Source organism: Salmo salar, chromosome ssa09 (assembly GCF_905237065.1).
Source record: "Salmo salar chromosome ssa09, Ssal_v3.1, whole genome shotgun sequence".
NCBI classification, from domain to species: domain Eukaryota; kingdom Metazoa; phylum Chordata; class Actinopteri; order Salmoniformes; family Salmonidae; genus Salmo; species Salmo salar.
In genome coordinates this window covers 73607116-73629276 of record NC_059450.1, presented here as the reverse complement: position 1 = coordinate 73629276, position 22161 = coordinate 73607116, and the positions used below count along the sequence as shown (strand labels likewise).

The 22161-nt window shown below is 46.8% G+C and overlaps 1 protein-coding gene across 1 annotated transcript in view; it reads left to right on the top strand.

The window, feature by feature from the left end:
- The window catches only part of LOC106611857 (protein diaphanous homolog 1), a 198665-nt gene extending 176895 nt beyond the window's left edge, over nucleotides 1-21770 (top strand). Inside the window, 2 exon segments of the mRNA XM_045724002.1 lie at nucleotides 2256-2345; nucleotides 21104-21770. Coding sequence (XP_045579958.1) covers nucleotides 2256-2345; nucleotides 21104-21291 — 278 coding nt within the window. The 3' untranslated portion in view covers nucleotides 21292-21770.
- Nucleotides 21771-22161: the final 391 nt, after the last annotated feature.

Here is a 22161-nt window from a genome sequence, read left to right as displayed (position 1 = left end):
GGGGGGGGGGGGGGTGTAGCCACCACTAGGGGTGCTGTGGTTCTACATTACAGGCTGTGTGAGAGGGACACAGAGGGTGGGGTGAGAGAGAGAGGGACACAGAGAGGGTGGGGTGAAAGAGAGAGGGAGACAGAGAGGGTGGGGTGAAAGAGAGAGGGACACAGAGAGGGTGGGGTGAAAGAGAGAGGGAGACAGAGAGGGTGGGGTGAAAGAGAGAGGGAGACAGAGAGGGTGGGGTGAAAGAGAGAGGGAGACAGAGAGGGTGGGGTGAAAGAGAGAGGGAGACAGAGAGGGTGGGGTGAAAGAGAGAGGTTGTAGAACAGCAGATGTCCCAGGAGGATTAGACGGTCTTGGTCCTCAGAGGGGGGGGGGCATGGACCTGCAGAGGATGACGGAGGGAGGATGGAGATGCCCTCCTAGAGGGGTAAGGGTATGAAGTAGATCAGCTCTTGTTGCTAAAGGAGGGGCCGTTGTGTATGGATAGGTAATACCTGTGTGTTCTGCACATGATGATGCCAGGCTGGGGGAGGGGGGTCTATTCTGTCATGCTTATCTCCTGCTATGTCTCTAATGCTGTTACCTTATTAACACAGCATATGTCCTTAACTCCTGCACCTCTGTGTCTGAGCAGGGTAGAATGTTCCATAGTGACCTTGACCACAGTCCACCACTCAATACCCACTCTCATGTTGATTGTTTTAATGGCTGTATTAATTAAATAAACGTCAGTTTATGAACTATCAACAAGCGCTTCAAATTGATGAATTGCAAAACAGTTGTAGAAACCTTTTAGAAATGCAATGGACATGGTCAGTAGTGTTCCCCGTTTAATCTGCCTTATTCATTAGACAGTCATTCCCAACGCCATTAGCCCTCTACTGTCTGTCTAGATGCTGTCCTTTTACCAGCCGGGTCAATAAACTTTATAAAACAGGTCCCAGTTTAACACTCACCCAGAGGCAGTTTCCTCCAGAATGTGTGTGTTTCCTGGATTCCGTTGTGTTTAACACAGGCATGTGATTTGTGGACGTGAGGAGTGGGTGTGTGCCAGACGTGTTCTCCTTTGGGGAAAAATAAAACATGACAGCATGTTTTCTGTCTGTGCAGTTGTGTGCCGCGACCACTTGGGTGTGTATGTGAGCTGTGTTGTGGGACTGCACTCTCTCTCTCTGTGTGTGTGTGACACTTTCTCTGACGTGACAAGCGAGACCAGGGGCCATCTGCCACTAGGTTTACAGTGCGATAAAACGAGTGTGTTTGGGGGAGGGGCCACAGGATGAGGGGGAGGGGAAGACCTAAACATTTATCCCCAGCCAGTTCACAGTGGTAATAACGAGAACCATCTGCCTGAGTACCACTGAATCCTCCCTAGACACACATCCCTGGTGAATATCGCAGCTTATTGAGCCTCAGTGTAATAGACGTGTAGACGGTGTGTGTACTACTAGATGCCTGCAGCCTAGGCAGTATCTAAACTGGGTCAGCACCCAACTAGGTTAATGTATCTAATGGGCCACCGTGTCCATGTGACTGGTGATGTCGCTAAGTCTGTGTGTATGTGAGAGAGAACGCAGGGGGCGTGCTGTGTCCACTGATCTGTCCACTGATCTGTCCTCTGTCTATTATGACAGAGAGAGACTAAATATGGATGTGTGTTTTGTGTTGACTCTGTTATAACCATAGAGTTAGAATACTAGAATGGCGAGGAACCGTCGTCTAATGGGATAAAGGTCAGGGAGTTGGTCACCCCGGGGTGTGTTTTTTTTAATGGCAACATTGGATTGAAACAATGCAGTTAAATCACAGCCGTACACTGGCTGAAGTCTGTTGATGATAGAACTTAGATAAGTTGTAAATGTAGCAAGTACTGATATTGTATCTTATAATAGCACTCACATGTAAACTTCTATAGTCTGTTTACATAGTTTTTAGGCTATTTATACAGAATAAAAACCTGTATAAACTATTTTTATAATTATGACAATATTTTAGGTTGACAATAATTCTATTACACAGTTTCTGACACATCACATGCTTTTTTATTTTCCCGCATAAGTAAAATCAGGATTAATTCTCTACTGCCATTCATTCCAATTAGACTGGTTTGGATTTCTCCCTGACCAATATGGCTGCATGTTCACCCCATTCTGGGACGTTGAGGGTTTATGACATAGCCCCTCCAGTAATTTAATAGGATGTCTCTGGTTATAAGGTTGTGTATGTAATATTGATTGTGTATATGTATGTGTGTACAGAGGGTGATGAGACTGGTATCATGGATGACCTGATGGAGGCGCTGCAGTCTGGTGCTGCCTTCAGGAGGAAGAGAGGACCACGACAAGCTGGTAAGAACACACTGTTGCTCTCTGTGTCTCTCTGTATCTCACTTACACACACTTGGGCGGATATACTCTTTCTCACCCTCATGCACAAACACAGTGATTCTCCCTCAGATGAAGCCTTCAGTCCCTGCTTGCTCTCCTGTGTGTCTGCCATCTGTTGTGTGGCTGTAGGGCCGGGGCGTGGCACCAGTTTGGGCTCTGCTCCAGGGAACTAGCCAGGGCAGGGCAGTGGGAGAGGGAGGGGGTGGCAGGCACAGGGAGGGGTTAGAAATACACTATAAAAAGGTGGCTTCACAATGACTTCAACATTAAACCGTGTTCACCCCGGACCTGTCTACAACCACTAGCATGGGGCTAGCACTAGCTGTTCACACTTAGTGTGTCTAAATGATCTGTATTGATTTCCACTCAGATCTGTTCTCCAGCCTCTCTCTCTCAGGCCAGACGATACACCACCCACATAATCTGGTTAGATACTCTCTCTCTGCTGTTTCACTGGCCTACTGGCCTATTGAGTTACTCACTTCAGCTGCTAGTGCTAGATACACACACACATTTAAAGCTAGAATCCTTAGTTGCTACATTTGTTTTTACATACAAATTATTTATGTACAATGAGGGGAAAAAAACGTATTTGATCCCCTGCTGATTTTGTACGTTTGCCCAGTGACAAAGAAATGATCAGTCTATAACTTTAATGGTAGGTTTATTTGAACAGTGAGAGACAGAATAACAACAACAAAAATCCAGAAAAATGCATTTGACCCCCTCTCAATCAGAAAGATTTCTGTCTCCCAGGTGTCTTTTGTACAGGTAACGAGCTGAGATTAGGAGCACACTCTTAAAGGGAGTGCTCCTAATCTCAGTTTGTTACCTGTATAAAGACACCTGTCCACAGAAGCAATCAATCAATCAGATTCCAAACTCTCCACCATGGCCAAGACCAAAGAGCTCTCCAAGGATGTCAGGGACAAGATTGTAGACCTACACAAGGCTGGAATGAGCTACAAGACCATCACCAAGCAGCTTGGTGAGAAGGTGACAACAGTTGGTGCGATAATTCGCAAATGGAAGAAACACAAAAGAACTGTCAATCTCCCTCGGCCTGGGGCTCCATGCAAGATCTCACCTCGTGGAGTTGCAATGATCATGAGAACGGTGAGGAATCAGCCCAGAACTACACGGGAGGATCTTGTCAATGATCTCAAGGCAGCTGGGGACCATAGTCACCAAGAAAACAATTGGTAACATACTACGTCGTGAAGGACTGAATTTCTGAGGACAACTGGGTGAAAGTGTTGTGGTCAGATGAGACCAAAATGGAGCTCTTTGGCATCAACTCAACTCACCGTGTTTGGAGGAGGAGGAGGAATGCTGCCTATGACCCCAAGAACACCATCCCCACCATCAAACATGGAGGTGGAAACATTATGCTTTGGTGGTGTTTTTCTGCTAAGGGGACAGGACAACTTCACCGCATCAAAGGGAAGATGGACGGGTACCGTCAAATCTTGGGTGAGAACCTCCTTCCCTCAGCCAGGGCATTGAAAATGGGTCGTGGATCGGTATTCCAGCACGACAATGACCCAAAACACACGGTCAAGGCAACAAAGGAGTGGCTCAAGAAGAACCACATTAAGGTCCTGGAGTGGCCTAGCCAGTCTCCAGACCTTAATCCCATAGAAAATCTGTGGAGGGAGCTGAAGGTTTGAGTTGCCAAACGTCAGCCTCGAAACCTTAATGACTTGGAGAAGATCTGCAAAGAGGAGTGGGACAAAATCCCTCCAGGGATGTGTGCAAACCTGGTGGCCAACTACAAGAAACTTCTGACCTCTGTGATTGCCAACAAGGGTTTTGCCACCAAGTACTAAGTCATGTTTTGCAGAGGGGTTAAATACTTATTTCCCTCATTAAAATGCAAATCATTTTATAACGTTTTTGAGATGTGTTTTTTCTGGATTTTTTTGTTGTTATTCTGTCTCTCACTGTTCAAATAAACCTACCATTAAAATTATAGACCGATCATTTCTTTGTCAGTGGGCAAACGTACAAAATCAGCAGGGGATCAAATACTTTTTTCCCTCACTGTATACCTAGTGATTCTTCAAGAATATAACTTAGAAATGCCCCATGAGCTTATTTCAACTGTCGTACCCCGTCAGAACCCCAAATATGACCTTATTTCAACTGTCGTACCCCGTCAGAACCCCAAATATGACCTTATTTCAACTGTCGTACCCCGTCAGAACCCCAAATATGACCTTATTTCAACTGTCGTACCCCGTCAGAACCCCAAATATGACCTTATTTCAACTGTCGTACCCTGTCAAAACCCCAAATATGACCTTATTTCAACTGTCGTACCCCGTCAGAACCCCAAATATGACCTTATTTCAACTGTCGTACCCCGTCAGAACCCAAATATGACCTTATTTCAACTGTCGTACCCCGTCAGAACCCCAAATATGAGCTTGTTTTACTCCAATGTTTGTAAACAATGTAAATGTACACACACTGTATAACGTCAAAACATGGTTACAACTATCATTTTGATATCATGGATGGTCAGTCCTTGCATCCATAGCTCTATGAATTTGAGAGTAGTTACATATCTCTAGGCCCATCCCTCAGCTTTTTACCCAAACACAGGTGGCTTTAGTTCATTAGGATCATCATTAGCTGCTGCACATGCAGCCACTACTCTTCATGGGGTCCACATAAAACGTCCAAAACACTTATAGACGAACAACATAAGATATTACATTCAATTTTAAATAAAAACTATAAATAAAATAAGTTATATATAGGAAAGACACCTGGAGACAACAAAAATACTATTTACACACTATTATATTCATATTCTTATATACAGTTAAAGTAGATCTTTAGATAGAGGACTGTGATACAATATTTTTTCATCTGTTTTTTTAAAACTAAACTTGCTTGTTGCCTGAGTAACCTCTGGTGGCAGAGCATTCCATGATGACATGGCTCTGTACATAACCAGATTTAATGCGTTGCTCAGTTTTCTTTTGGGGTACAGTGAAGAAACCCCTAGTGGTGTGTCTGGTGGGGTATGTACGGTGTGTCTGGTGGGGTGTGTACGGTGTGTCTGGTGGGGTGTGTACGGTGTGTCTGGTGGGGTGTGTACGGTGTGTCTGGTGGGGTATGTACGGTGTGTCTGGTGGGGTATGTACGGTGTGTCTGGTGGGGTATGTACGGTGTGTCTGGTGGGGTATGTACGGTGTGTCTGGTGGGGTATGTACGGTGTGTCTGGTGGGGTATGTACGGTGTGTCTGGTGGGGTATTTACGGTGTGTCTGGTGGGGTATGTACGGTGTGTCTGGTGGGGTATGTACGGTGTGTCTGGTGGGGTATGTACGGTGTGTCTGGTGGGGTGTGTACGGTGTGTCTGGTGGGGTGTGTACGGTGTGTCTGGTGGGGTATGTACGGTGTGTCTGGTGGGGTGTGTACGGTGTGTCTGGTGGGGTGTGTACGGTGTGTCTGGTGGGGTGTGTACGGTGTGTCTGGTGGGGTGTGTACGGTGTGTCTGGTTGGGGTGTGTACGGTGTGTCTGGTGGGGTGTGTACGGTGTGTCTGGTGGGGTGTGTACGGTGTGTCTGGTGGGGTGTGTACGGTGTGTCTGGTGGGGTGTGTACGGTGTGTCTGGTGCTGTGTGTACGGTGTGTCTGGTTGGGGTGTGTACGGTGTTTCTGGTGGGGTGTGTACGGTGTGTCTGGTGGGGTGTGTACGGTGTGTCTGGTGGCGTGTGTACGGTGTGTCTGGTGGGGTATTTACGGTGTGTCTGGTGGGGTATTTACGGTGTGTCTGGTGGCGTATGTACGGTGTGTCTGGTGGCGTATGTACGGTGTGTCTGGTGGCGTATGTACGGTGTGTCTGGGTGGGGTATGTACGGTGTGTCTGGTGGGGTATGTACGGTGTGTCTGGTGGCGTATGTACGGTGTGTCTGGTGGGGTATTTACGGTGTGTCTGGTGGGGAATTTACGGTGTGTCTGGTGGGGTATGTACGGTGTGTCTGGTGGGGTATGTACGGTGTGTCTGGTGGGGTATGTACGGTGTGTCTGGTGGGGTATTTACGGTGTGTCTGGTGGGGTATTTACGGTGTGTCTGGTGGGGTATTTACGTTGTGTCTGGTGGCGTATGTACGGTGTGTCTGGTGGGGTATGTACGGTGTGTCTGGTGGGGTATTTACGGTGTGTCTGGTGGGGTATGTACGGTGTGTCTGGTGGGGTATGTACGGTGTGTCTGGTGGCGTATGTACGGTGTGTCTGGTGGGGTATGTACGGTGTGTCTGGTGGCGTATGTACGGTGTGTCTGGTGAGGTATGTACGGTGTGTCTGGTGGCGTATGTACGGTGTGTCTGGTGGGGTATGTAGGTCAGTGAAGTGTGTGCAAGTTGATTATACAAGTGGTTAAGCATTTTCAACACAAGTGTTTCTTAAAAGGACTAAAAGAGAAGTCATCAATTCCTCCTCAACCCTCAACCATGAAAGACTATCATGCATGTTGTTGATGTTAGTTCTATTTAAGCAGTTAAGGGCAAGGAATGCTGCTTTGTTTTGAGCCAACTCCAGCTTTGCTAGGTTTTTTTGTTGTTGCTCCTGACCATATTACCGGACAGTAATCAAGATGGGACAAGACCAGAACCTGATCAGCTAGTACATTGGATCTTTGTGTCAAAAACACAGAAATCTTTTTATAACATACATACCTCTCCCTATCTTCATAACATCTTTATCAATATAACTTGGCCTTGATTACTGACCATCCAACGTTACTCCTAGGAGATCAGCTTCTTCAACTTGTTGAACGGTCACACCCTTTATACACAACTCCAGTTGAGGTGTAGGTCTAAGAGAATGTTTTCAACCAAATAGAATGCTGTTGGTTATAAACTCAGCAAAAAAATAAACATCACTTTTTCAGGACCCTGTCTTTCAAAGATAATTCGTCAAAACCCAATCACAGGTCTTCATTGTAAAGGGTTTAAACACTGTTTCCCATGCTTGTTCAATGAACCATAAACAATTTATGAACATGCACCTGTGGAACGGTCGTTAAGACACTAACAGCTTACAGACGGTAGGCAATTAAGGTCACAGTTATGAAAACTTAGGACACTAAAGAGGCCTTTCTACTGACTCTGTAAAAACAGCAAAAGAAAGATGCCTAGGGTCCCTGCTCATCTGCGTGAACGTGCCTTAGGCATGCTGCAAGGAGGCATGAGGACTGCAGATGTGGCCAAGGCAATAAATTGCAATGTCCATACTGTGAGATGCCTAAGACAGCGCTACAGAGAGACAGGATGGACAGTTGGTCGTCCTCGCAGTGGCAGACCACGTGAACAACACCTGCACAGGATCGGTACATCCGAACATCACACCTGTGGGACAGGTACAGGATGGCAACAACAACTGCCCGAGTTACACCAGGAACGCACAATCCCTCCATCAGTGCTCAGACTGTCCGCAATAGGCTGAGAGAGGCTGGACTGAGGGCTTGTAGGCCTGTTGTAAGGCAGGTCCTCACCAGACATCACCGGCAACAACGTCGCCTATGGGCACAAACCCACTGTCACTGTGGTGACACATCAGATTAATTCATCATCCGTCCAGGGGGCTCTGCATGCTGGTCAATTGTTTAATTCATCATCCGTCCAGGGGGCTCTGCATGCTGGTTAACAATTGTTTAATTCATCATCCGTCCAGGGGGCTCTGCATGCTGGTCAAATACTTCAAGTGCTGCATCTGGATTCTCCTTATACACATCAGACTAACATACATGTTTTACGTTGTCAACAAAAGAGTTGAGGAAACATTTTGTATGATCTCTTGTAAATAACTTTAGGCCCCTGCCTTTGGTACTTGGGCTTTCCTTGTTGTTGCCACAATGTACTGGTCACTACAGCCAATGGGAACTGATATTGCTTTGGGGCAAAGCTCTACTGCATTAGTGAATATGTCACAGATCCAACACTATTGGTATATTATATATTGGGGTGACTGCTGTTTCAATTAGGGATTCTAGCTTTAAGAATCCTCACAATCACATCCACATGTGTACAGCACGAGATAGTAGGCTACTTAGAGATGTTTATTAACATGTAACAGAGCAGGAAGGAGAGAAGGGAGGGGGAGTGATGTTTATTAACATGTAACAGAGCAGGAAGGAGAGAAGGGAGGGGGAGTGATGTTTATTAACATGTAACAGAGCAGGAAGGAGAGAAGGGAGGGGGAGTGATGTTTATTAACATGTAACAGAGCAGGAAGGAGAGAAGGGAGGGGGAGTGATGTTTATTAACATGTAACAGAGCAGGAAGGAGAGAAGGGAGGGGGAGGGATGTTTATTAACATGTAACAGAGAAGGGAGGGAGTGTGATGTTTATTAACATGTAACAGAGAGCAGGAAGGAGAGAAGGGAGGGGGAGGGATGTTTATTAACATGTAACAGAGAGCAGGAAGGAGAGAAGGGAGGGGGAGTGATGTTTATTAACATGTAACAGTGCAGGAAGGAGAGAAGGGAGGGGAAGTGATGTTTATTAACATGTAACAGGCAGGAAGGAGAGAAGGGAGGGGAAGTGATGTTTATTAACATGTAACAGAGACAGGAAGGAGAGAAGGGAGGGGGAGTGATGTTTATTAACATGTAACAGAGACAGGAAGGAGAGAAGGGAGGGGAAGTGATGTTTATTAACATGTAACAGAGCAGGAGGGAGAGAAGGGAGGGGGAGTGATGTTTATTAACATGTAACAGAGAGCAGGAAGGAGAGAAGGGAGGGGGAGTGATGTTTATTAACATGTAACAGAGCAGGAAGGAGAGAAGGGAGGGGGAGTGATGTTTATTAACATGTAACAGAGCAGGAAGGAGAGAAGGGAGGGGGAGTGATGTTTATTAACATGTAACAGAGAAAGGGAGGGGGAGGGATGTTTATTAACATGTAACAGAGCAGGAAGGAGAGAAGGGAGGGGGAGTGATGTTTATTAACATGTAACAGAGAGCAGGAAGGAGAGAAGGGAGGGGAAGTGATGTTTATTAACATGTAACAGAGCAGGAAGGAGAGAAGGGAGGGGGAGGGATGTTTATTAACATGTAACAGAGCAGGAAGGAGAGAAGGGAGGGGGAGGGATGTTTATTAACATGTAACAGAGCAGGAAGGAGAGAAGGGAGGGGGAGTGATGTTTATTAACATGTAACAGAGCAGGAAGGAGAGAAGGGAGGGGAGGGATGTTTATTAACATGTAACAGAGCAGGAAGGAGAGAAGGGAGGGGGAGGGATGTTTATTAACATGTAACAGAGCAGGAGGGAGAGAAGGGAGGGGGAGGGATGTTTATACATGTAACAGAGAGCAGGAAGGAGAGAAGGGAGGGGGAGTGATGTTTATTAACATGTAACAGAGCAGGAAGGAGAGAAGGGAGGGGGAGTGATGTTTATTAACATGTAACAGAGCAGGAAGGAGAGAAGGGAGGGGAAGTGATGTTTATTAACATGTAACAGAGAGCAGGAAGTAGAGAAGGGAGGGGGAGTGATGTTTATTAACATGTAACACAGAGCAGGAAGGAGAGAAGGGAGGGGGAGTGATGTTTATTAACATGTAACAGAGAGCAGGAAGGAGAGAAGGGAGGGGAAGTGATGTTTATTAACATGTAACAGAGAGCAGGAAGGAGAGAAGGGAGGGGGAGGGATGTTTATTAACATGTAACAGAGGCAGGAAGGAGAGAAGGGAGGGGGAGTGATGTTTATTAACATGTAACAGAGCAGGAAGGAGAGAGGGAGGGAAGTGATGTTTATTAACATGTAACAGAGGCAGGAAGGAGAGAAGGGAGGGGGAGTGATGTTTATTAACATGTAACAGAGCAGGAAGGAGAGAAGGGAGGGGAGTGATGTTTATTAACATGTAACAGAGAAGGGAGGGGGAGTGATGTTTATTAACATGTAACAGAGAGCAGGAAGGAGAGAAGGGAGGGGGAGTGATGTTTATTAACATGTAACAGAGAGCAGGAAGGAGAGAAGGAGGGGCAGTGATGTTTATTAACATGTAACGGAGCAGGAAGGAGAGAAGGGAGGGGGAGAGATGTTTATTAACATGTAACAGAGCAGGAAGGAGAGAAGAGAGGGGGAGTGATGTTTATTAACATGTAACAGAGACAGGAGAGGGGGAAGTGATGTTTATTAACATGTAACAGAGAGCAGGAAGGAGAGAAGGGAGGGGGAGTGATGTTTATTAACATGTAACAGAGAGCAGGAGGGAGAGAAGGGAGGGGGAGTGATGTTTATTAACATGTAACAGAGAGCAGGAGGGAGAGAGATGTTTATTAACATGTAACAGAGAGCAGGAAGGAGAGAAGGGAGGGGGAGGGATGTTTATTAACATGTAACAGAGCAGGAAGGAGAGAAGGGAGGGGGGGTGATGTTTATTAACATGTAACAGAGAAGGGAGGGGGAGTGATGTTTATTAACATGTAACAGAGAGCAGGAGGGAGAGAGATGTTTATTAACATGTAACAGAGAGCAGGAAGTACAGAAGGGAGGGGGAGTGATGTTTATTAACATGTAACAGAGCAGGAGGGAGAGAAGGGAGGGGGAGGGATGTTTATTAACATGTAACAGAGCAGGAAGGAGAGAAGGGAGGGGGAGTGATGTTTATTAACATGTAACAGAGAGCAGGAAGGAGAGAAGGGAGGGGGAGTGATGTTTATTAACATGTAACAGAGCAGGAAGGAGAGAAGGGAGGGGGGAGTGATGTTTATTAACATGTAACAGAGAGCAGGAAGGAGAGAAGGGAGGGGGAGTGATGTTTATTAACATGTAACAGAGCAGGAAGGAGAGAAGAGGGGGAGTGATGTTTATTAACATGTAACAGAGAGCAGGAAGGAGAGAAGAGAGGGGGAGTGATGTTTATTAACATGTAACAGAGCAGGAAGGAGAGAAGGGAGGGGGAGTGATGTTTATTAACATGTAACAGAGAGCAGGAGGGAGAGAAGGGAGGGGGAGTGATGTTTATTAACATGTAACAGAGAGCAGGAAGGAGAGATGATGTTTATTAACATGTAACAGAGAGCAGGAAGGAGAGAAGGGAGGGGGAGTGATGTTTATTAACATGTAACAGAGCAGGAAGGAGAGAAGGGAGGGGGGGTGATGTTTATTAACATGTAACAGAGAAGGAAGGGGAGTTGTAAAGAGAGAGGAGGGGGAGAGATGTTTATTAACATGTAACAGAGAGCAGGAAGTACAGAAGGGAGGGGGAGTGATGTTTATTAACATGTAACAGAGCAGGAGGGAGAGAAGGGAGGGGGAGGGATGTTTATTAACATGTAACAGAGAGCAGGAAGTACAGAAGGGAGGGGAAGTGATGTTTATTAACATGTAACAGAGAGCAGGAAGGAGAGAAGGGAGGGGGAGTGATGTTTATTAACATGTAACAGAGAGCAGGAAGGAGAGAGGGAGGGGAAGTGATGTTTATTAACATGTAACAGAGAGCAGGAGGGAGAGAAGGGAGGGGGAGTGATGTTTATTAACATGTAACAGAGCAGGAAGGAGAGAAGGGAGGGGGAGTGATGTTTATTAACATGTAACAGAGCAGGAAGGAGAGAAGGGAGGGGGAGGGATGTTTATTAACATGTAACAGAGCAGGAAGGAGAGAAGGGAGGGGGAGGGATGTTTATTAACATGTAACAGAGCAGGAAGGAGAGAAGGGAGGGGGAGAGATGTTTATTAACATGTAACAGAGCAGGAAGGAGAGAAGGGAGGGGGAGTGATGTTTATTAACATGTAACAGAGAGCAGGAAGGAGAGAAGGGAGGGGGAGGGATGTTTATTAACATGTAACAGAGCAGGAAGGAGAGAAGGGGGAGGGGGGGGGGGGTGTAACCTCACTGGTGTACTGGAGTGGATGTTACATTTTAGAATAACTATATGCCAAAGAGAGACAGTGTTCTCTCTCCCTCTATCTGTCTCTCTTTGTTTCTCTCTCTCTCTCTCTCTCACTCTCTCACTCACTCACTCACTCTTCCTTCTGTCTCTCTCTCCCTTCTGTCTCCCCCTCTCTTTCGGGCAGGTATGTGTGATGTTTTGTGTGTTATGAGTGTGGCGGTTGTAGAGTTGGGCTCAGTGATCTGTGGAGAGGTCTTCTGTGGTCCTCTAACTCTGGTGTGTATGTATATGTAATACTGTGGTTGTAATACATACACTTCTTGGCCAAAAGTATGAACATGTTTTGTCTTCGGTTGCAACACTCACTGCTGAGTTCCAAACTGCCTCTGGAAGCAACGTCAACACAAGAACTGTTCGTCGGGAGCTTCATGAAATAGGTGTCCATGGCCGAGCAGCCGCACACAAGCCTAAGATCACCATGTGCAATTCTAAGCGTCGGCTGGAGTGGTGTAAAGCTCGCCGCCATTGGACTCTGGAGCAGTGGAAATGCGTTCTCTTGAGTGATGAGTCACGCTTCACCATCTAGCAGTCCGACATACAAATCTGGGTTTGGCCGATGGCAGGAGAACACTGCCTGCCAGAATGCATAGTGCCAACTGTACATTTTGGTGGAGGAGAAATAATGGTTTGGGGCTGTTTTTCATGGTTCTGGCTAGGCCCCTTAGTTACAGTGAAGGGGTATCTTAATGCTACAGCATACAATGACATTCTAGACAATTCTGTGCTCCCAACTTTGTGGCAACAGTTTGGAGAAGTGAGGTCCATACAGAAATGCTTTGTCGAGGACTTGACTGGCCTGCACAGAGCCCTGACCTCAACCCCATCGATTGAACACCTTTGGGATGACTTGGAATACCGGCCTAATCTCTCTCTCTCTCTCTCTCTCTCTCTCTCTCTCTCTCTGTCTCTCTCTCTCTCTCTCTCTCTCTCTCTGTCTCTCTCTCTCTCTCTCTCTCTCTCTCTCTCTCTCTGTCTCTCTCTCTCTCTCTCTCTCTCTCTCTCTCTCTCTCTCTCTCTCTCTCTCTCTCTCTCTCTCTCTGTCTCTCTCTCTCTCTGTCTCTGTGTTTTCCATGTATAATGTGTTGGTTAGCTGTGGTTTATTCAGGCCAATCAGAGCTTTGTTTATGTCTAATTTTCCAGTCAGCCACGTGGTTCTCCCCTGCTCTCATTAGTTTGGACACGATAGTGTGTGTGTGAGAGGGAGACACATCCTGGTTCTAATACACCCATTTAAGATGGCTGACATTCTGACTAGCAGCCCCCCATACCTTATCTTTTACTGTGTTGTTATTATGCCGGCAGTTTCTCTCTCTCACATCCCTCTGTTCTTCCATACTGTTAGATTCCACACACAGAGAGCTCCAGCCTCATGCTGAGTGGTGTCATGGCTGTCTGCTTCCAACGAGAGCCACGAGGCTGAGAGGAGAGAGACTGGGGAGACTGACCTCTAACCCCTGACCTGTGACTCAGCAGCTCTGTCTGCCTGGTTGTCTCTAGGGGAGAGGGGCGACAGCTGCCCTCACTCTGTCTACACTGCTCTTTTTAAGCAAGGCCCACACACACACACACACACACACACACACACACACACACACACACACTGCATACCAACACACACACATACACACACACTGCATACCAACATACACACACACTGCATACCAACAGACATATGCTCAAATACCAATACTGATACAAATATATACACACTCACATACACCCACACCTCAGCACATAGTAACACACTTTATACAGTCACACAGTCTAAGATTAAGCACTCATTCTGAAGGGTTAAGATTAAGCACTCATTCTGAATGGTTAAGATTAAGCACTCATTCTGAATGGTTAAGATAAGGGTTAAGGTTAGGCACTCATTCTGAATGGTTAAGATTAAGCACTCATTCTGAATGGTTAAGATAAGGGTTAGGGTTAGGCACTCATTCTGAATGGTTAAGATAAGGGTTAAGGTTAGGCACTCATTCTGAATGGTTAAGATTAAGCACTCATTCTGAATGGTTAAGATAAGGGTTAAGGTTAGGCACTCATTCTGAATGGTTAAGATTAAGCACTCATTCTGAATGGTTAAGATAAGGGTTAAGGTTAGGCACTCATTCTGAATGGTTAAGATAAGGGTTAAGGTTAGGCACTCATTCTGAAGGGTTAAGATTAAGCACTCATTCTGAAGGGTTAAGATTAAGCACTCATTCTGAAGGGTTAAGATTAAGCACTCATTCTGAATGGTTAAGATAAGGGTTAAGGTTAGGCACTCATTCTGAATGGTTAAGTTTAGACACTGATTCTGAATGGTTAAGATAAGGTTACGCACTCCTTCTGAATGGTTCAGGTTAGGCAATCATTCTGAATGGTTAAGGTTTAGGATAGGGGTAAATAAAAAACCAATGTCCACGACTGAGATTGAACACATAACCTTCTGACCCAGAGTCAGGGGATGACAACCCCCGTCCACAAAGCCCTAGCACAACCCAAGCCTACTGATGATAATAATGTCCGCTGTTGCCCCTAGTGGCCGGAGTTGACGCCATTTCTCAACGTCCTCAGGACATGGATAGATGTCCAATTTTGACTTCAATCTTGAACTACTGGCTGGCCAATCAATGGAAATGACAAGCTACTGGCTATTCCCCTCTGTCATGTGATGGTGTTTAAAGGAATGGGGACATCACTATAGACCCATCTGCTAGGTCATAACCCCACCCTAAAGCACCACTCACAAAAGATGACCAATAACAAACACCAATCACAATAGAGACACTCTTTCCTCAGCAGGCCAGCCCTTTAACGGGGGGGGTGACCCTAATAAAGGACCTTCCCTCATCGTGGGGCTCCCTGTACACCTCAACAATACACACATACGCACACTCCAAAAGTTACTGACCAACAAAACCCCCATCTAGACAAGTCTCTCTCACACACAGGCACACACACACACTGCCCTTTCTGCTTTGAGAGCAGTTGTCACAAATGGTTGGTTATGGAATGGGAATAAGTGTATTGCCTGTCTAGCCTGGGGAGGGCGATGTGAGCTTCTATAACCACACACACTGTCTGCTGCTCCAGCTGGGAGCTTCTATAACCACACACACTGTCTGCTGCTCCAGCTGGGGAGCTTCTATAACCACACACGCTGTCTGCTGCTCCAGCTGGGAGCTTCTATAACCACACACACTGTCTGCTGCTCACCCACAGACACAGGACTATAGACCTCTACACAGACACAGGACTATAGACCTCTACACAGACACAGGACTATAGACCTCTACACAGACACAGGACTATAGACCTCTACACAGACACAGGACTATAGACCTCTACACAGACACAGGACTATAGACCTCTACACAGACACAAACATGAAAACACTCACTTGCACAGTATGTGACTTTCCTCATCTGTCAGTAATTATGAAGACTCCCATATTGTGTAATGTGTCACAGATGATCTTTAAACCACCCTGTGTCCCCATCTCCCCTCTCACACACACACACACACACACACACACACACACACACACACACACACACACACACACTCACTCAGGAACACACTCTCTCTCACACACACACACACAGTTATAAACAAAAGTGAACACAGGCAGCATGTTTTTGAGGCATTGTGCTGGGTTCTTGTCTAGACATCTAATTTCCTGGTTGGAAGAGAACTCTTCAGTCCCAGAGCTAAACTCTCCTCTCAGCTCTGACTGGAGAACCAGTTACTCTAGCACCAGGAGCCAGTTACTCTAGCACCAGGAGCCAGTTACTCTAGCACCAGGAGCCAGTTACTCTAGCACCAGGAACCAGTTACTCTAGCACCAGGAGCCAGTTACTCTAGCACCAGGAGCCAGTTACTCTAGCACCAGGAGCCAGTTACTCTAGCACCAGGAGCCAGTTACTCTAGCACCAGGAGCCAGTTACTCTAGCACCAGGAGCCAGTTACTCTAGCACCAGGAGCCAGTTACTCTAGCACCAGGAGCCAGTTGCTCTAGCACCAGGAGCCAGTTGCTCTAGCACCAGGAGCCAGTTACTCTAGCACCAGGAACCAGTTACTCTAGCACCAGGAGCCAGTTACTCTAGCACCAGGAACCAGTTACTCTAGCACCAGGAGCCAGTTACTCTAGCACCAGGAGCCAGTTACTCTAGCAGTTTAGGTTACTATCAGCACAGATGGGCTTTGTCCTGATCAGTCAGAATTGATCTGCTCTTCTAACCAACATCATCCTTTATTTCGTTCATACCTGAAATTGACTAACCCCCAAACCAGTGTCCTCTCCCTGATTCTCCGACCCCCAAACCAGTGTCCTCTCCCTGATTCTCCGACCCCCAAACCAGTGTCCTCTCCCTGATTCTCCGACCCCCAAACCAGTGTCCTCTCCCTGATTCTCCGACCCCCAAACCAGTGTCCTCCCCCTGATTCTCCGACCCCCAAACCAGTGTCCTCCCCCTGATTCTCCGACCCCCAAACCAGTGTCCTCTCCCTGATTCTCCGACCCCCAAACCAGTGTCCTCCCTCTGATTCTCCGACCCCCAAACCAGTGTCCTCTCCCTGATTCTCCGACCCCCAAACCAGTGTCCTCTCCCTGATTCTCCGACCCCCAAACCAGTGTCCTCTCCCTGATTCTCCGACCCCAAACCAGTGTCCTCCCCCTGATTCTCCGACCCCCAAACCAGTGTCCTCCCCTGATTCTCCGACCCCCAAACCAGTGTCCTCCCCTGATTCTCCGACCCCCAAACCAGTGTCCTCTCCCTGATTCTCCGACCCCCAAACCAGTGTCCTCTCCCTGATTCTCCGACCCCCAAACCAGTGTCCTCTCCCTGATTCTCCGACCCCCAAACCAGTGTCCTCCCCCTGATTCTCCGACCCCCAAACCAGTGTCCTCTCCCTGATTCTCCGACCCCCAAACCAGTGTCCTCTCCCTGATTCTCCGACCCCCAAACCAGTGTCCTCTCCCTGATTCTCCGACCCCCAAACCAGTGTCCTCCCCCTGATTCTCCGACCCCCAAACCAGTGTCCTCTCCCTGATTCTCCGACCCCCAAACCAGTGTCCTCTCCCTGATTCTCCGACCCCCAAACCAGTGTCCTCTCCCTGATTCTCCGACCCCCAAACCAGTGTCCTCCCCCTGATTCTCCGACCCCCAAACCAGTGTCCTCTCCCTGATTCTCCGACCCCCAAACCAGTGTCCTCCCCTGATTCTCCGACCCCCAAACCAGTGTCCTCCCCCTGATTCTCCGACCCCCAAACCAGTGTCCTCCCCCTGATTCTCCGACCCCCAAACCAGTGTCCTCTCCCTGATTCTCCGACCCCCAAACCAGTGTCCTCCCCCTGATTCTCCGACCCCCAAACCAGTGTCCTCTCCCTGATTCTCCGACCCCCAAACCAGTGTCCTCTCCCTGATTCTCCGACCCCCAAACCAGTGTCCTCTCCCTGATTCTCCGACCCCCAAACCAGTGTCCTCCCCCTGATTCTCTGATTAGTGTCAGGATTACTGGTTTAGTCTTTATTCTGAATCCTCTATTTACAATTGTAGACCTCTCTCTCCCTAGCTCACTGTGGTTCTAATCATCAACCCCTTTCTTTCTTTCCTCTTTCTGTTCTCTCTCTCCTGAGTGAGTGGAGTGGCACGGAGGAGTGGCGCAGAATTGACAGCCTTTGAAGTTTCTTCTCGTGTTGGGTTTCTGGGACTGGCTCTGATCTGCACCTCTCACACTCTATCAGGGTCATTTGCATAATGTCTAATTAGTGTGTGTGTGTGTGTGACTGTGAAATCTCTCTGTTCTGAACACCCTGCGGTGGATGCTAAATTAAAGCCCTGGCTGCCTGTTTTCATCAGCATTGATGAAGTTCTGTGAAGCCGAGTGCTGATCAAGTGAAATGGACTGAATTACATAACTGCTAATGTATCTCTCCATCTTCCTCTGTCTGATCCCTCTCTCCTCCTCTTCCTCCCCAGACTCAGTGCTGTCCCTGTCACAGCTAGTGCTGGAGACCTGCTCGGTTGTGTGTGTGTGTGTGTGTGTGTGTGTGTGTGTGTGTGTGTGTGTGTGTGTTTTTGCATCCGTGTCCAGAGTCTTACTACCAGGTCAACTCCAGAATACACTACTGCATCTCACTGACTGCTCTAAACTCACACACACACACACCTACATCCAACTGTGTGTGTTCTCAGTCACATTGTGTGTGTGATACAAACACACAGTTCTTTTGCAGCAGGTCTTGAGGGATAATTGTACTCATTTCTCAGACACACACACAATCCCCGACTGATCTATATAATTCAGCATGGCCGCTGTGGCACAGCTGTCCACCCACGCAGGAGAATAGAGAGAAGGGGAGGGAGGGGAAATAAGCAGGATTGCTTAGATAAAACAAGTAGAATGATAAAAACAACATAACGTCCGCAGGGCACAATTTCTCGCTCTTCTCTCTCCCTCTCTCATCTTCCTACTGCATGTATCATCCTTCCATCCCTCTACATTTCTCTGTGTCAGCAGGATCATGTAGAGCAGTAGTAATCTGACACATAGTGAAGGGTTCAGTACGCGCACACACATCCTCACTCACATTAACACCACTGCTGTGTACGTGTGTGTACACGTTTACTAGACTTGTGAGTACCAAAAGTCCTGGCAAGAATTAAAGCAACTAAAATTCAGAGAAGTGAGGATATTTTGCCAGTCCTCACTTGTAAAACGGCTATTTTAGGCTTAGGGGTTAGTTTTATGGTTCGGGTTAGGGAATAAAGGATTCTGAATGGGAATCAATTGTTGGTCCAAAAAAGTCCTCACAGTTCTAGTAAGATATACAGTTGAAGTCAGAAGTTTACATACATTTATGTTGGAGTCATTAAAACTCGTTTTTCAACCACTTCACAATTCTCTTGTTAACAAACTACAGTTTTGGCAAGTCGGTTAGGACATCTACTTTGTGCATGACACAAGTAATTATTCCAACAATTGTTTACAGACAGATTATTTCACTTATAATTCACTGTATCACAATTCCAGTGGGTTAGAAATGTACATACACTACGTTGACTGTGCCTTTAAACAGCTTGGAAAATTCCAGAAAATGATGTCATGGCTTTAGAAGCTTCTGATAGGCTAATTGACATCATTTGTGTCAATTGGAGGTGTACCTGTGGATGTACTTCCAGGCCTACCTTCAAACTCAGTGCCTCTTTGCTTGACATCATGGGAAAATCTAAAGAAATCAGCCAAGATTTGTACACCTCCACAAGTCTGGTTCATCCTTGGGAGCAATTTCCAAACGCCTGAAGGTACCACGTTCATCTGTACAAACAATAGTATGCAAGTATAAACACCATGGGACCACCAGCCGTCACACCGCTCAGGAAGGAGACGCCTTCTGTCTCCTAGAGATGAACGTACTTTGGTGCGAAAAGTGCAAATCAGTCCCAGAACAACAGCAAAGGACCTTGTGAAGATGCTGGAGGAAATGGGTACAAAAGTATTTATATCCACAGTAAATCGAGTCCTATATCAACATAACCTGAAAGGCCGCTCAGCAAGGAAGAAGCCACTGCTCCAAAACCTCCATAAAAAAGCCAGACTGCAGTTTGCAACTGCACACCTTTTGGAGAAATGTCCTCTGGTCTGATGAAACAAAAATAGAACTGTTTGGCCATAATTACCATCGTTATGTTTGGAGGAAAGGGGGGAGGCTTGCAAGCCCGAAGAACACCACCCCAACCGTGAAGCACGGGCGTGGCAGCATCATGTTGTGGGGGTGCTTTGCTGCAGGAGGGACTGGTGCACTTCCCAAAATAGATGGCATCATGAGGGAAGAAAATAAGGTGGAAATCTTGAAGCAACATCTCAGAACATCAGTCAGGAAGTTAAAGCTTGGTCGCAAATGGGTCTTCCAAATGGACAACTTTACATCCAAGTTGTAGCAAAATGGCTTAATGTCAACATAGTCAAGGTATTGGAGTGGCCATCACAAAGCCCTGACCTCATTCCTATAGAACATTTGTGGGCAGAACTGAAAAAGCCTGTGCGAGCAAGGAGGCCTACAAACCTGACTCAGTTACACCAGCTCTGTCAGGAGAAATGGGCCAAAATTCACCCAACTTATTGTCGGAAGCTTGTGGAAGGCTACCTGAAACGTTTGACCCAAGTTACACAATTTAAAGGCAATGCTACCAAATACTAATTGAGTGTATGTAAACTTCTGACCCACTGGTAATGTGATGAAAGAAATAAAATCTGAAATAAATCACTCTCTCTACTATTATTCTGACATTTCACATTCTTAATATGAAGTGGTGATCCTAACTGACCTAAGACAGGGAATTTTTACTGGTATTAAATGTTATTGTGAAAAACTGAGTTTAAATGTATTTGGCTAAGGTGTATGTAAACTTCCCACTTCAACTGTAGTTGTGTGTGTGCGCGTGCATCACCAGTGAATACAGGCTTGTTCATGTGTGGGTCCTGTTGACCAGTATCAACAGACCAGCCTGGACCTGGGGGGAGTCAGTCTCTCTCTGCCGCTGCATACCAAATGGCACCTTATTCCCTACATAGTGCACTACTTTTGATTAGATCCCTATGGAGTCTTGTCAGAAGTTGTGCACTACATAAGGAATAGAGTGCCGCAGGCTGGTTGTTTGCTGTGAGACTTTTGGTTTGCTAGTTTTTAGCCTGTACTGAACTGACCCCCATCTCCACTGTCCCTCTGCCGCTTGTCTGGTAACACAATATGACCAATCCCTGAAATGACCTGTCTGACCTCTCTCTCTCCTCTCTCTCCTCTCTCCTCTCTCTCTCTCTCAGCCAACCGGAGAGCTGGTCATGCAGTGACGAACATCTTGGCCAAAGAGTTGATGCAGGAGGACACCGCGCCCCGCTTCAGCAAACCACCCAATAAGAAGACCAAGATAGTGCAGAAGGAGGAGCCTAGCATAGAGGGGGCGGGGTCACTAGAGGACCTCTTAGAGGACAGTCTATCACGGTCCAATTAAGGAGATGGGAAGAAGTTTGCCCTTAGCCACAGATCTAGGATCAGCTCGTCTTACCCATATCCTAACCTTAACCATAGAGAAATATAGAAACTGTCCTTCAATCAGTGTCTAAGGGCAACTTCATCCTCCTGCCAGTTGAAGGAGGAGTCTGTGCCCATTGTCCTTCATGGGACCACCGGATTGGACATACTGGGACTGAAGGAGCCAATGGGTGAGGGCGGGGCTCTCACCATGACACGCTGAGGGACGACTCTTGCTTTGCCATATAAACATATCCCTGTTGAAGCATCTGCACACATCCACTGCACTCTGTCTGTCTCTATTTCTCTCACACATCCACTGCACTCTGTCTGTCTCTATTTCTCTCACACATCCACTGCACTCTGTCTGTCTCTATTTCTCTCACACATCCACTGCACTCTGTCTGTCTCTATTTCTCTCACACATCCACTGCACTCTGTCTGTCTCTATTTCTCTCACACATCCACTGCACTCTGTCTGTCTCTATTTCTCTCACACATCCACTGCACTCTGTCTGTCTCTATTTCTCTCACACATCCACTGCACTCTGTCTGTCTCTATTTCTCTCACACATCCACTGCACTCTGTCTGTCTCTATTTCTCTCACACATCCACTGCACTCTGTCTGTCTCTATTTCTCTCACACATCCACTGCACTCTGTCTGTCTCTATTTCTCTCACACATCCACTGCACTCTGTCTGTCTCTATTTCTCTCACACATCCACTGCACTCTGTCTGTCTCTATTTCTCTCACACATCCACTGCACTCTGTCTGTCTCTATTTCTCTCACACATCCACTGCACTCTGTCTGTCTCTATTTCTCTCACACATCCACTGCACTCTGTCT